This window comes from Erinaceus europaeus, chromosome 1, assembly GCF_950295315.1.
Source record: "Erinaceus europaeus chromosome 1, mEriEur2.1, whole genome shotgun sequence".
Lineage (NCBI taxonomy): Eukaryota > Metazoa > Chordata > Mammalia > Eulipotyphla > Erinaceidae > Erinaceus > Erinaceus europaeus.
This window is the reverse complement of record NC_080162.1, coordinates 150,797,144-150,812,326: the sequence shown is the minus strand read 5'-3', so window position 1 is coordinate 150,812,326 and position 15,183 is coordinate 150,797,144. Positions and strand designations below refer to the sequence as shown.

The 15,183-nt window shown below is 53.0% G+C and overlaps 1 protein-coding gene across 1 annotated transcript; it reads right to left on the bottom strand.

The window, feature by feature from the left end:
- Positions 1-708: 708 nt before the first annotated feature.
- On the bottom strand, positions 709-10,416 carry DGAT1 (diacylglycerol O-acyltransferase 1). The gene is made up of 17 exons (XM_007516027.3): positions 10,151-10,416; positions 5,956-6,043; positions 3,267-3,307; positions 3,090-3,175; positions 2,957-3,009; positions 2,720-2,825; positions 2,489-2,602; positions 2,315-2,389; positions 2,109-2,212; positions 1,987-2,025; positions 1,875-1,916; positions 1,733-1,777; positions 1,539-1,651; positions 1,400-1,465; positions 1,233-1,320; positions 1,095-1,157; positions 709-1,008 (listed from the first exon to the last, which is right to left on the bottom strand). The coding sequence occupies exons 1-17, from the start codon at positions 10,339-10,341 to the stop codon at positions 853-855; spliced, it is 1,470 nt and encodes a 489-aa protein (XP_007516089.1). The 5' UTR covers positions 10,342-10,416; the 3' UTR covers positions 709-852.
- Positions 10,417-15,183: the final 4,767 nt, after the last annotated feature.

The following is a 15,183-nucleotide window of genomic DNA, read 5'->3' as shown; positions in this document are numbered from 1 at the left end:
AGCAGATGCCAGGCAGGGCAGGGGCAACACGCTGAGGCCTCCATCCAATTTAATCTGGCTTTGGGCTCTCCAGGCCTGTAAACTGGCCCAAGACCTGGTGGGCATGAGGTGGCAGGACTGTACTCAGTCCTGGGCACTACCTAGTCCAGTGCCAGAAGTGCTAAATGATAATACTGCAGGTGCCTCAGACCAGCCACACTGGGCAGTGCAGTTAACTGGTACTCTGGCCCTGGCAAATGGGTGGCAGGGGGTGAGGACATCAGAACAGTAGGCCTTGGAACTGGGCCAAGCTAGTCCCTTCCCTGAGCTCTGCACCCCCAGTTGATGCTTCAACATGTGCCAGGCCAGAGTAGGGTGTAACAGCCTCTCCAGGTTGCGTGAATCTAGTGTGTGGCCTTCGCAGCCTTGTCTCAGGCAGATTCTGTACACATACCCAACCCCAGCCCCACCTCCATCCAGGTACTTGACAGCTCTTTGGCACCCTCTTCTGAGCTACCAGCACAGTGGCAGGAGAAAGTCTGGCCAGGGCTGAGGTTTTTGAGGAATGGGGATAGGGAGTGATGGCCCAAAAGTGCCAGGGCATGGAAGAAGCTGATGGGACCCAAACCTCCCTCCCAGAAGGACAGGCCTGCTGCTCCCAAAGCTGCTGTGCACCAAGTGCTGTGGGCCCCACCTCCCCCCAGCTGGAGCCCCCTGCAGGCTTAGGGATCACTCTGGATAGCACTTTATTGACGCTTCTGCATCTTGGACAAGGCTCAGCCAGGATTCCAGGATGCTGGCCTGTGCCCAGTTGGCCATTCCTGAGGGAGCCCCATAGGGGCAGAGAGGCCTCCCCAGAGGGGAGGGGGCAGCTTAGGCCTCAGCAGCCTCAGCCTCATAGTTGAGTACGTAGTAGTCATGGACGTACATGAGCACAGCCACTGGCTGCCCAATGATGAGTGTCAGCCACACAGCTGCGTTGCCATAGTTGCCCCGAAAGAAGCGGCTCACAATCCAGGCCAGCGGGATCTGGGGACACAGCACCAGGGTCAGTTGGGTGCAGAAGCACAGGGCAGGGGGTGCAAGGGCTGCCTAGGGCACATGAGGACACTCACCTGTGCCATCATGCCAGTGAAGGCCCAGAGGCGGAACATTCGCAGTGGGATGCTCACCAGGTACTGGGGAGGGGAACAGGAGGTCAAGGAACAGGGAGCACACTCGTCCAAGGGGGTGCCAGGTTAGGGAGCACTGACCTCATGGAAGAAAGCTGAGGCTAGGAACACACCCGTCCTTGCCACCCACTTGCTGCTGCCCCGGCGGAGCATGGGCTTGTAGAAGTGTCTGTGGAGGAAGAGGTTGAGAATGGGGTGAGAGCCTGGGTTGCGTAGAGCCCACCCACTTGTCACAAACCAGCACCCACCTGAAGCACCACTTGTGCACTGGGATGTTCCAGTTCTGCCAGAAGTAGGTGACAGACTCCGAGTTCCTGGGGTCAGAGGGGTGGGGGTCAGATGGGGCCATGGCCCACCCTACCTCCAGCCCCTACCCAGGATACCCACCACCAGTCCCGATAGAACTCTCGGTCTCCAAACTGCATGAGCTCAGCCACGGCGTTCAAGCAGGAATGGAAGAGCCAGTAGAAGAAGATGAGCCAGATGAGGTGGTTAGGGATCTGTGGGGGAAGTTGGGCTCCAGGTTCCAGAACTTACTCCCACCCCTACCGCCACCCCCCACCCCTCCCACAGACACTCACTGCCAGCTTCAGGAGACGTTCAATGATGCGAGAATAGTCCATGTCCTACAAAAAAAAAAGGGCTCCTCTGGCTCCTGAAGCTGCACTCCCAGACACTCCTCTCCACCCCACCCCCCAGCCATGGGACAGCCTGAGCCCTCACCTTGAAGGGCTTCATGGAGTTCTGAATGGTGGGGACCATCCACTGCAAAGGAGGGTATGGTGTCAGTTCCTAGCCACATCAGGCAGCCCCACCACTCTGCTTTTCCCCTTACCTGCTGTATCAGCCCCACCAGAAGCTGGGTAAAGAAGAGCTGCGGGAGGAAGCACAGGTAGCAGGCTAAGCCTTCCCCACTACCCTACAACCCCTGGCCTCACCAGTGTACCTAGGCCTCACCATCTCAAGGAGCCTCCGCAACAGGAAGCGCTTCCGGATGCGGGGGGAGCGAGGAAAGTTGAGCTCATAGCACAGAGTTGGGGCAAAGAGGAAGTAGTAGAGATCTGGAAGGGAGAAGCGAGGATGACATGACTGTACTGGCTTGGCACAGGCCCTGCCCTCTGTCCTCACCTCCCTCCCAGAGGCTGGACCTGCAGGCCACTTACCACGATAGGTCAGGTTGTCAGGGTAGCTGACGGTGTGCTGGGAAGTTCCGCCATTGGCCTTCTTGCCTGTGGGAGCTAAGAGCAAGGGGGTGAGGGAAGTGAGGCCTCAGGCTCTGGTACGTAGGCAGGGTAGGCTGTGATCCCAGCCCCAGGCAGCCATAAGTGACCCCTCACCAGTTTTGGTCTTGACCTGAGCCCTGCGCTCACGGCACCACAAGTTAACATCCCGGTAGGAAAAGAGCTTGAGGAAGAGGATGGTGTAAACCAGCAAAGCCACCACGGAGCCCACTGCAGAGAGGAGGCCTCAGCTTGGATTTGTGCATACACCCACAGGAGTGCCAGGCCTGGGGGCAGCCCCTGGGATCTCCTGCAGGCCCACAAAATGGGGGGTGGGGGGATGTTCACCTGGAGTGATGGACTCAAGCAAGAAGGCTACAGCCGCTGGGAAGCAGAGAATGGTAGCCAGGTTGGCCACATGCAGCAGCAGCCCTGCCTGCTCCGTGAGGGCACCCTGGTGTTGGGGTACATGGAGGAAAGAGCTCAGAGAGGGCACCTACTCCCCCAGGCAAAGGGTGCCTGAAAGCCCAGGCCTAGTGAGGAGAGTGGGGGAGGGGCATTGGGGGACACCAAAGTCCAGCTTACCACTGCCAGGCGCTTCTCCACCTGGAAGGCAGCCACAGCAAAGACATTGGCCACTAAGGACACAAGCATCACGGCAGGTTCAGGCCTGGCTCACCCCACATCCTCCCGGTGCCCTCCACAGCAGCCAACTCACCAATGATCAGGCACAGGGCAGGCCAGCTGTAGGGGTTCTTCAGGAACAGAGACACAACCTGGATAGGGTCCACCAAGATGCCATACCTAAAGGTCGGGGGACATGGGCCTCAGTGGTGGTTGGAGAAGAAAAGCAGGGCAGGTAGAGGGGTGACAGGGCCCTGGGAAAGATACTCACTTGATTAGGTTCTCTAAAAATAGCCTGGCATTGCTCAAGATCTACAAGAGAGAAAGGTTGTAGTCAGAAGTACTGTGGCCTATCTCCTCCCAGCACTGTGAGGCAGGAGCCCTGGGTCAAGTTGGCAGCTGAACTCACTGCCTACATCACCTAGAGCCATGCCAGATAGGCAATCCCACAGTACCACCCTGTCACAAGGAGAGGGCACACCCTTGGGGGGGGACAACCCCAAACCTTCAGTCCCTCTGAGTAGAGAGACCCCCACACACACAAGCTTGCCTGAGGGAGCTGGCACAGACTGTCGGTGCTCTGAGCTCTACCCATGTGGGGATCTAACCATTTAGAGTCTAAACATTTAAATATGGTCAGAAAAGTCACAAAGAGGTGGCAAGTTAAAAATGAGCCTTTGACCAAGCCTTCCTCACCCCCAAGCCTGACCTGAGGACCTCCTAATGAGTCTTATGTAGCTGTCACCCTGTCTTAAGAGTTCAGAACTAAGGGGCCAGGCAGTGGCACAACTGGTTAGGCACACAGTGTGCTGCAAGGACCTGGGTTCAAGCCCCTGGTCCCCTCCTGCAGGGGAAAAGCTTCACGAGTGGTGAAGCAGGGCTGCAGGTGTCTCTCCCTCTCTATCTCCCCCTCCCCTCTCAATTTCTCTGTCTCTATCCAATAATAAATGAAACAAAAAAGAATCTTATAAAAAAAAAAAAAGGGAGGTGGCAGCACAGCAGGTTAAGCGCATGTGGCGCAAAGCGCAAGGACTGGCTTAAGGATCCCAGTTCAAGCCCCCAGCTTCCCACCTGCAGGGGAGTCGCTTCACAAGCGGTGAAGGAGGTTTGCAGGTGTCTATCTTTCTCTCCTCCTCTCTGTCTTCTGCTCCTCTCTCCATTTCTCTGTCCTATCCAACAACAGCATTAATAACAACAATACTAACTACAACAATAAAAACAAGGGCAACAAAAGGGAAAATAAATATTTTTTAAGTTTTTTAAAATATTTATTTATTTTACCTTTTGTTGCCCTTGTTTTATTGTTGTAGTTACTGTTGTTGTTCTTGATGTCATCGTTGTTGGATAGGACAGAAATGGAGAGATGAGGGGAAGACAGGGAGAGAAAGATGAAGACACCTGCAGACCTGCTTCACCGCCTGCAAAACGACTCCTTTGCAGGTGGGGAGCCAGGGGCTTGAACCAGGATCCTTACACTTTGCACCACATGCACTTAACTCGCTGCGCCACTGCCCAACTCCCCCGCTTTCAATTTCTTTCTGTCCTATCAAATAAAATGATTTTTTTAAAATACCAAAAAACAAAAAATCGGGTGGAGGGGATATAGCATAATGGTTATGCAAAGAGATTCTCCTGCCTGAGACTCCAGAGTCTCAGAATCAATCCCTGCACCACCATAAATCAGAGATGAACAGTGCTCTGGTGAAAAAAAAATCTGGGGGTTGGGTGGTAGTGCAGCTGATTAAGCGCAGGTGGCACAAAGCACAAGGACCTGTGTAAGGATCCCAGTTCGAGTCCCCAGCTCCCCACCTGCAGGGGAGTCGCTCCACAGCTGGTGAAGCAGGACTGCAGGTATCAGTCTTTCTCTCCCCTTCTCTGTCTTCCCCTCCTCTCTCAATTTCTTTCTGTCCTATCCAACAACAAGGACAGAAATAAAAAATAAATAAATAAATAAACAAGGGCAACAAAAGGGGAAAAAAATAGCCTCCAGGAGCAATGGATTCACAGTGCAGGCACCAATCCCACCAATAACCCTGGAGGCAAAAAAAAAAAGTCCACAGAAGACATGGACCACAGGTACTAAGATAAAACACCCCTCAGAGAGCCAAACGGAAGAAGGGCTTTGGGCCTGCACTACACAAGCAGTGCAGGCTGGCCAGGGATGCCCACTGTCCCAGGCCAAGAGTGAACCCCATAAGCCAAGAACATGTAGTACCTCCTTGCCCACCAGCATAACTTCAGCCACCCCAGGAAAACTTGGACCAAGAGCAGCAAGGGCAGGACAGGGGTAGACAGCATAATGGTTATGCAAAGAGACTCATGCCTGAGGCTCCAAATCCTACCACCACCACCATAAACCAGAGCTAAGCAGTGCTCTAGTTTAAAAAGAGAATAATAAAGAGTAGGGAGGGGTTATCTATGCCTGGAACCCTCTCACACCTAAGACAGCACTCTATGAGCCACATCAGCTCAGGCCACATGTCCTGCACTGCAAATTTCCTCCAAGCCATCGAGTGAGGGTTGACGGCCCTGCCAAGAGCCAGCAAGACACCATCCCCAGACAGGTGAAGGCAGCAACTCCCCTAATCATGGCAGCAGAACCTGAGGAGGAGAGACGTCTGCAGCACCTACTTGGGGTGGACTTCACACTCGAGCCCCATTCGGTACTACTCTACTGAGACCCTCCCAAAACTACTTGCACCAGTGGGCTGACAAAATGCAGGGCACGACCCCATGGCCACCATCTTCACACCTCTGCCACACCTATAGATAGGCCACTGGAGGATCCATTACCCTTCACACCAAGGCCTCTGGGGATCCCACAGGATGAGAGCCAACGGAAGCCAGGGAGCTCCCACCCTTCTCCACCACTCCAGTGCCTACCACATCCACCCACAGGATGTCCTGCTCCGAAGAGTCTGCCTAGGCCAAGGTTACCCCAGGGACACCATCCTACTCACCAGCATCACCACACACCAATTCAAGATGCCACGGTAGTTGCTGAAACCACTGTCAGAGCTGAACAAGGAATCCTGCAGGCGATGACACCTGATAGAGAAGAACGCAGGCACCTGGTGAGCCCCGGAATAGGGAAAAACCTGGCCAGGACCACAAGCAAGTACAGGGATGGGTCTGAGCCCTGGCAGATACTGAGCAGGCCAGGCACAGTCGCTCAGGAGCCAGGCCCATCACAGAGCAAAGAGCTACTCTCTTCCATGAGCCCCTACCTGTACCAACCCCCCCCCAACCCTCTCTACTACCAACACATGTCCCCCCTCTTACAGAGAAATAGGATCGGCCTGGATCCCAGGGCCACCCAGACACCTTTCCTGCAGCCAACAGCGAGGGCCCCTCACAGGCAAGAGCAAGTGTAGGGGCACTTCCAATCACTGTCTAGCTTCTCCAGGCCTCAGAAGGCCATGGAGTGAAACTGCAAGGGTCTCACCAGGGACTTGTGCCCAGGCCTAGAGGTGGGGGCAGGATATGGAGAGGGAGTGAACCCAGTCACCCAGAGATCTAAGGAGTCCCCCCCTTAAGCCACCTCCCTACCATACTGGCCCACACAGATTTTTGTTTGTTTTTTAATATTTGTTTTTTAATATTTATCTAATTGTTCCCTTTTGTTGCCCTTGTTTTATTGTTGTAGTTATTATTGTCGTCGTTGTTGTATAGGACACACAGAAATGGAGAGAGGAGGGGAAGACAGAGGGTGAGAGAAAGATAGATACCTGCAGTCCTGCTTCACTGCTTATGAAGCAACTCCTCTGCAGGTGGGGAGCTGGGGGCTTGAACTGGGATCCTTACACCATTCCTTGCACTTTGCATCACCTGCGCTTAACCCATTATGCTACCACCCGACTCCCTATTTGTTTTTTGATACAGAGAGAAGATGAGAGTAAAGGTGGAGATAAGGATGAGCGAGAGACCTGCAGCACTGTTTCACTGCTTGTGAAACACCCCCTCCCACAGGTGGGGAGTGGGGACTTGAACACAGGTCTTTACCGTGGTAACATGTGCTAAATGTGCCACCACCTGGCCTCAGATTTGTTTGTTTTCTAACTAGAGCACTGTTCATCTCTGGCTTAAGGTGAATAACCACTAGGACATCTCCTGGCCCTGGTGTAGTGGGCACAGGGACAAAGGCCAAGAGACAGCTAGGCACCCTGTCTGCTGTGTGTCTGCCTGAGGACAGGAATCTAGCAGCCTCCAATTGATTCCATAATGATGGCTGTCCCAGGTAAGCCAGCATCAGCATTGCTGCCTCAGCAGAAGGGTCAAGGGAACAGTAAGTACCTCGGGGTGGTTCCTGCTTACCCCTGAGAATTCCCACTAGGCGGGGCAGACACACAAGCACACCTTCCAGGAATCAAGGTGGAAAAGGGTCAGAGTTGGGCCAGACCCATCCCTTCCAGCCAAGAGCTGGGGACTCCACCCCCCAGGGTACCAGGAAGTCACAGTGTTGAGCAAAGCCTCTGATTTTGTAAGCAGGGAAGCCAGGGAGGACATCCCCTTTCCTCCCTTGGACATATGTCTCCTTTGGGCTGGTGCTCAGAGCCCTGTGCCTGCCAGCTGAGCAAGTAGCTGGAGCAGGGTGCCCTCCAGCAGGGTGGACACACCCTCCATGTGCCAGGGTCCAGCTGGAGTACAGGGCAGACTGGCTTTAGCCCTGGTTCACCCAGCTGCCCACCCACATTTCCCAGCCATAGGCCTGTCTATCTGGCCTCAGCATTCATGGCCCACCCTGGGCCTGCAGTGAGGCTGGGGCCTCACTTGGCTGCATCCCCGTGCCTACAGCTATCTTTTCAACTGACTGCTTTAAGCAAGGGACTAAAAGCAGCACCTCAAGCTCCAGTACCCACAGAGGCTGGTCCTTGGCCTGGTCCCACAGCCCTGCCCCCAAAGTCCCAGTCCATGCCTCCAGGAAGCCACCCCAATGCCACCTCATGCTAATGAGGTCCACACATCGATACCCACTTAGCATTCCCAGAGGACAGTTTCACAACCTTGTCACCCCTGCCCACTTTGGGTCATGAAGAAGACTCTGGATTTGTTTCCAGCACTCTGAAAACCAGGGTGAAGAAGTGCTGTTTTTCAGACCTGACACCAAGGCTCTCCAGGTCTCCCCACCATTTACACATGCAACCCTTCTTTAGGCCTGTGCTGTCGGTGAATCCCACCAGCCATCAGGACCCTTTGACAGCAGTGGACCAGAGGGTAGGCACTGCTGAGTAAAGCACATCCCTCAGCCACCATACCCAGAGCTCTATGTCAGTCTCTCCCCTGTGACGAGGGCTGCCCAGGCTGACCACCCCCCACTGACCCCTGTGACCCCACTGGGCTCTCAGAGCCTACCAGCCAGCAAGGCCAATCCAATTCATTCTCAGCAATGCTGGAAGGAGGAAACAGAGAAACTCAGGCTCACCCAAGTCTGAAAATGCCCAAGGCCCAGCCTGTGAATATGAGCCGCCCTTACAGACTTAGAGCCGGCAGGGTGACAGCTCCCCTCTCAATGGCCATAGTACTTCCCCTAGCCCCACTCTCCTGTGGGACACTCCTGGAGAGTCCCACAACTAGAAGAACCTGCCCAGGACCTGCTTGTGAACAGACCAGGTGGGTGGAAGTGAGTGTTCAGAGTTCCTTCTGCCTGGAAGGAGTGAGCCACAGCACAGTGGGAAGGGCAGTCCTCCCCTTCCTGAGCAAGCGTGGCCACACCTGGCCCAGTGGAGAAAGAAAGGCACGCGCACACACACACACACACACACACAGACACGCAGAGCCTGACCTGCCTGCCCCAGCCCAGGGTGAGCAGGAAGTGTTGAAGTGTTGGGAGAGGCCCAACTTGGGAGAAAGCAGGAAAGGAGAGAGAAAGGCGGGGTTGGGGCAACAGGCAGTGAGAAGGAGGTGTGTCAGAGGCCAAATCCCAATATCGCCTGCCAGCTCCTCCACCAGTCCTAGGCAGGTCCACCCCAGCTCCTTTTGGGGGAAGGGGGCAGCGCTAGAGGTGGGGGGTAGGGATGGACAGGGCTCCATGCATCTTGCTCAACCAGCAGGAGCATTGGAGAAACTTCTATCTACCTGGCCTGCTCAGAGTAGGAAAGCCCACCCAGGGGTGACACACTGATCCAGAGCCAGCACCCCACCTCACTTACACAGGAAGACCTTACTTCCCACTGAGGCCCAGGCCTCCTGAACAGAAGTGACTGCTGAGGTAGCAGAAGGAACTCCAGCATTCTCTGTCCTTTGTACCAGCTTCCACACACATACACAGGCCCCCTGGGGAGAGCCACCCTCCTCCCCCAGGGCACCTTCACCAGCCCCAGCTGACCTTTGATCATTCTGCTGGGGTTGAGATTATCTTATCTCCCTAGAGGACTCTGAGCACCCCAAGGGCAGAGCCAATCTGTACCCCACCTGCCCCCTCCCACACCAAGTGAAGAAAGCCTGCTTCTTGTCTTACTGAGAGAGCAAGCCCTTGCCAACCAATAACCTACCTACGTCCTCTGCTGCTCCCTGAGGACGCTGGGGCCAGAGGGGGGGGGGGAGCCCCTGTTCTCCCCCACAGCCACCCCTTCAGCTGGGCAGGCGCTCACCTGTGGGCATGTCCACTTCCAACTCTCTACTTGGACCCCATGGGGAGACAGCTTCAAGACAGGACCCAATTCTGTCACTACGGTCACTTGTTCTAAGGAAGCTCTCCTGAGCTCCCGACTGCCTCATGTCCTGTCCACCCTCAGGTAGTGCTGTCTCCTGCTGGCTCTGGCTCTCTCTCTCTCTCTCCCTCTCTCACACATACACACACACACACACACACACACACACACCCAGGAGCCCTCCCTGCCCCCAGGTCCCTCACAGCCTTCAATGCAAAGCATCACATTCTATCACTCTCCCTGCAGCCTGCCCAGGGCTCCAGGCTCTGGTGAAGGGTCTCAGGGATTCGCAAGATATGCAGACAGAGACCTCTGAGCCCCCACTCGAGTGACCTTGGCAGACGACCCTCCACCCCCTCAGCCTCAGTCTCCCTGCCCCGGACAAGTCTCTGGAGCCAGGTTCTCCCACTAGCCGCCTAAGCTGCTGCGGCCACGCCCGGGGACCCAGGAGGGTCGCGAGGTCCCGGGGACACGAGTCAGAAGTTAGGAATCAAGACGCCACTACCTCAGGTCCCAGTGGCCACTGTTCACGTTGGCTTCTCCGCCCTTGTCCTTGTCCGGGCCCGGGGCATCACCTCCTGCGCCCACGTCCCGCACCTCCTCTTCCACCGCGGGGGGACCACCGCCGCCCTGGCTGGAGGGGCGCGACCCGGCCCTGCGGCGCCGGGAGCCTCCCGCGCCACCGCGGTCGCTCATGACTTTGATCCGCACTCTGTCGCGTCTGCTGGGCTCTCGGTGCCCGAGGCCTGCAGCCCCGCCCCCGGGCCCTAGAGCAACGACCGCCACCGCCCCCTGCCGGCCGCCGTAGCCCACGAGCCTGCTGGGTCCGCCCTACGGTCCCGGCCTCCTACTTCCAGGAACCGCTAACTGGCCCACAACCTCGGGGGCATGTTCATTCGTAGTCCGCGGGCCGCGCGGCATGCTGGGAGTCTTGGACGCCAACGCAAGGCACGCTGGTAGTTATAGGCACACGCGTGGAGCAGGCTGGGAGCTATGGACATCTGCAGGAATCTGAGCGCAGCTGCTAGCGGTGGGTTGCTGGTTCCGCATCTCTGTCACTTGTCAACTCGCCGAAGCAGTGTGCCTGACTGGCCACCGCTCGCCCTTGTTGCAAATGCAAACAGGCTTCTGTGACAGCGACCTCCACCATAGCACGCAAGCCCCGCGAACCTTCCCGTTATCAGTGAGGGCACCACCTTTACTCCGTTTAAGGGGACTCAGATCCGCGCCAGCTAGATGGAGAGAGGAAAAGGTTTGGAAACAAGGGAGTCTGACGCTAGCGCAGCCGGTTAAGCGCTCGTTTGGGGGGGGGGGGGCAGCAGGTTATTAGGGCATCCTGGAGGAGGAGGGGCGTAGGTGAAGAATGAGAGACGTGTGAGTTGATGCTGAATCAAGCTCAAGCAGACATCTCTGTCATACTTAAGCAGAACTTTGTTTCTATAGTCTTATATGGCTTAGGTCATTAAAACAAAAATCACCAAGGTATAGATTACTAAAACAAAAATCACCAAGGCTTTGGTCACTAATACAAAAATCACCAAGGCTTTGATTATCAATACAAAAATCACCAAGTAAGAACAGCACAGGTAGGAAAGACCTTATGCTTTGTGGAACATTCACACTCCAGGGGCACTTTCCTCCCTAGAGATCACATCACAGTTTTTATGTCTTTTGTTATTCCTGTGTGTGTACCTGTGTGCTAGGCAAATGTCCTTTTGATTTAAGATTAATATGCTACCTGTATGTTTATGCCACTCTCTTGCCCCTGTGCATCAGAAGCTAATGGTTCATAAAAAGTTCAAGCTTGTTATGTTTCTAGGGGCCTTAAACAAATTGAGCAGTCCATTTTTCATAAAAACCTGTTCCATTGTTTGATCAAGGAGTTTTTTTTTTTTTTACTGAGAAGGCACCAAGGTGGTGCTGACCTGGCCAGCCTCTCCATAAAATTAAGCTCTCTAGCTAGAATCCATCTTCTGTGTATGCTTACTGTGTGACCTAGGTTCTCATGTACTATTCCTGCATAAGGAAGTGGGAGCATATTGGTGGGCGGTAGATTAAAAGGCCCATTGTATCTAGGCAGGTACCATAACTTTCCATTTATTAAGTATGCTATGTAAGGTGGCCCCTCCACTGTGGGAAGCACCAATCTTTATATTTTAGGGGGAATACTAAAGGAAGTGTTGTAGATAAAGGGGGAAACAATTTTTCCTATTGGAACCTCCTGAAAAATTCTGCATTACTGATATTGCTCGTTCCATTATGATCAGACTTACAGAGTGGAATGCAGGTTTTGTCATTACTTTTGTTATTGGTCAGGCTCTGACCTTGGCCACAGGTAAATATTATTAAGACCACACAGAGCTTAATCTCAAGCTCTATACATGGCAAAAGGCAAGATGGTTTCAGTTTGGCCTGGAGAGTCCAGCCGTGCTGAACTTCCTGTGAAGCTAGTACTGTGTTAAGCAGCTCACATGGCGGTGCCTGCGGCACTCGTGGTGCAAAGCATAAGGACTGGCAGAAAGATCCCGGTTCAAGGCCCTAGCTCCCCACATGTAGGGGAAGCTCCCCACAGGCGGTGAAGCATGTCTGCAGGTGTCTATCTTTCTCTCCCCCTCTCTCTGTCTTCCCCTCCTCTCTCCATTTTTCTCTATCCTGTCCAACAACAACGACATTAGTAACTACAACAATAAAGCAACAAGGGCAACAAAAGGGAAAATAAATATTTAAAAAAAGGGAAAAAGTTTGGACACTCGTGCACTGTCAGGATTGGGCAAGGCTGAGGAAGGTGCTTACCATGCCAACCTGAAAGGACTCCCAGTTTTCCACCCGAACCATTTTGCCAAGGTTTAGGCTACCTGATCGCAGAAATTCAAAGGCCTCTGTGTCACTACAGTCTCTAGCAACTGTGCAGCCTTGGCTTGACACCCGCCCCACATAGAGCGCAGAGTGAGCATCCTGGATCTTGACTGTGGGTTCACTGGAGGCTCAGGTCTGGTTTGCTCAAGAAATACCTCTACAACAGAGTTCATTTGTCATTCCTCCCCTAAGAAGGGTGCAGAGCCTCAGAGAGTACCCACAGCAAATAAAGCTGGAAGTTCATCCTGTAGACATGACATCTCCAAGGGTGTATGGTCACCACCTTCTCTCCAGGCTACAAAGATTCACCACCTCAGCTGCGCCCTGGTGACTCAGTCTTGCAGTCAAGGGGCCATATTGGAATGGGGCCAGACTGGCATCCTGGGAGTAGCTGACAAATGTTTTGGTGTAGTGACCTGCCCTGAGAAGGGGAGAGACACCTCTGTTGTTCATACTCAGCTAGGTGAGTCAAGACCAGCCTGCCTCCTGTCCAGTTTCCATAGTCACCTGTTCATTGGCCAGCCAGACCTAGTCACAGCTGGGTCTTCTTGAGTGCTGACCCCAAGGGAGACAAATGGAAGTGAGGGTCTTCTCAGGATACTGGAGCACAGGGGTGAGCTCTGGAAGTTCAGTTACACACACACACCCAGATGCTCTCCGTGTTTGTTTGTTTAATATTTATTTTTCCTTTTGTTGCCCTTATTTTTCATTGTTGTTATTGTTATAGTTACTGATGTCATCATTGTTAGATAGGACAGAGAGAAATGGAGATAGGAGGGAAGACAGAGAGAGGGGGAGAGAAAGATAGACACCTGCAGACTTGCTTCACCACCTGTGAAGCGACTACCCTGCAGGTGGGGAACTGGTGGCTTGAACCCGGATCCTTACTCCAGTCCTTGCGCTTCACGCCACATGCACTTAACCCGATGCGCTACCACTTTACTCCCCATGTTTTTGTTTTTATCAGAGCACTACTCAGCTCAGGCTTATGGTGATATGGGAGATTGAACCTGGGACATTGAAGCCTCAGGCATGAAAGTCTTTTGCATAACCATTATGCTATCTCCTCTTAACTCCTTGCTTCTTGTGAGGGGCACTGCAAGAGGTCCTATGTGTTATCACATGCCTTTGGGTCCCACCACCCTCCTTAAATATTGGGTGTTCCAGGAGGTGGCGCAGTGGATAAAGCATTGGTCTCTTAAGCATGAGGTCCTGAGTTCAATCCCTGGCAGCACATGTACCAGAGTGATGTCTGGTTCTTTCTCTCTCTCCTCCTATATTTCTCATTAATAAATAAAATAAAATACTTAAAAATAAATAAATATTGGGGTGGGTGAGATGGCATAATAGTTATGCAAAGAGACTATCTGAAGGAAATATACTAAGGCCTCACAGGATAAGCAGACCCCTCACCCACACAGGAAGACTTACCCCTGCTTGAAGCAGACATCTCCAACCAGAAATGCATCATAAATTCTATGATACAGGCCACAGCCCTTTCCATGCCAGACAAAGTAACAAGACTCTATATGAAGACCAAACAGCAAGTCCCACTTCAGGTTTTTAATTCCCCCCACATTGGGCTTTTCTTTTTCTTTTTTTCTTTTGTTCTCTCTATTTATTTATTATTTTTATATATTTATTCATTTATTTATTTCCCCTATTGTTGCCATTGTTGTTTTTTGTTGTTATTGTTATTATTGTTGTATTGATGTCGTTGTTGTTAGATAGGACAGAGAGAAATGGAGAGAGGAAGGGAAGACAGAGAGGGGAGAGAAAGATAGACACCTGCAGACCTGCTTCACCACATGTGAAACAACTCCCCTGCAGATGGGGAGCCGGGGGCTCAAACTGGGATCCTTACACCGGTCCTTGCACTTCGCGCCACATGGCTTAACCCACTGTGCCACTGCCTGACTCCCTCTTTATTTTTTACCAGAGCACTGCTCAGCTCTGGCTTATGGTGGTGCAGGGGATTGAACCTAGGACTTTGGAGCCTCAGACACAAGTGTCTCTTTGCATAACCATTATGCTATCTACCCTTGCCCTTTCTTTCTTTCTTTTTCCCTTTTGTTTTTAAATTTTATTTATTTTCCCTTTTGTTGCTCTTGTTTTTATTGTTGGTGTAGCTATTATTGTTGTCAGATAGGACAGAGAGAAATGGACAGAGGAGGAGAAGGCAGAGAGGGGGAGAGAAAGATAGACACCTGCAGACCTGCTTCACCACCTGTGAAGCGACTCCCCTGCAGGTGGGGAACCGGGGGCTCCAACCCGGATCCTTACCCCGGCCCTTGTGCTTCACGCCACGTGCGCTTAACCCACTGTGCAACCGCCCAACTACCCAGATTGGGCTTTTAGCTCCATCCCAACTAGGGCTCATTACACACACACACACACACACACACACACACACACACACACACACACACACACACACCTTTGGCTACTATATTAAATATTTATTTGTTTGCACTCCTGATTCTATTTGACTTACTTTGCACTTCATCATTCTAGCATTTTGGTGCTAAAACCTGAGAGGGGCTAAGGATATAGTCTCTCTCTCTGGGCCTTTTAGTGTCACACAAACCTAACCCTATCACACTTAAGCTTCCAAAGTCCCAAGTTCATTCCCATGCACCACATAAGCCAGGGTTGAGCGGTACTCTGGTAAAAATATAAATG

Coding starts and splice junctions, on each gene's coding strand:
- DGAT1 (XM_007516027.3), bottom strand. CDS start 10,341: ATGAGCGACCGCGGTGGCGCGGGAGGCTCCCGGCGCCGCAGGGCCGGG. Junction 6,044..10,150: donor AGTGGCCACTGGGACCTGAG/GTAGTGGCGTCT, acceptor CTTCTCTATCAG/GTGTCATCGCCTGCAGGATT. Junction 1,321..1,399: donor GTGCACAAGTGGTGCTTCAG/GTGGGTGCTGGT, acceptor CTTCCTCCACAG/ACACTTCTACAAGCCCATGC.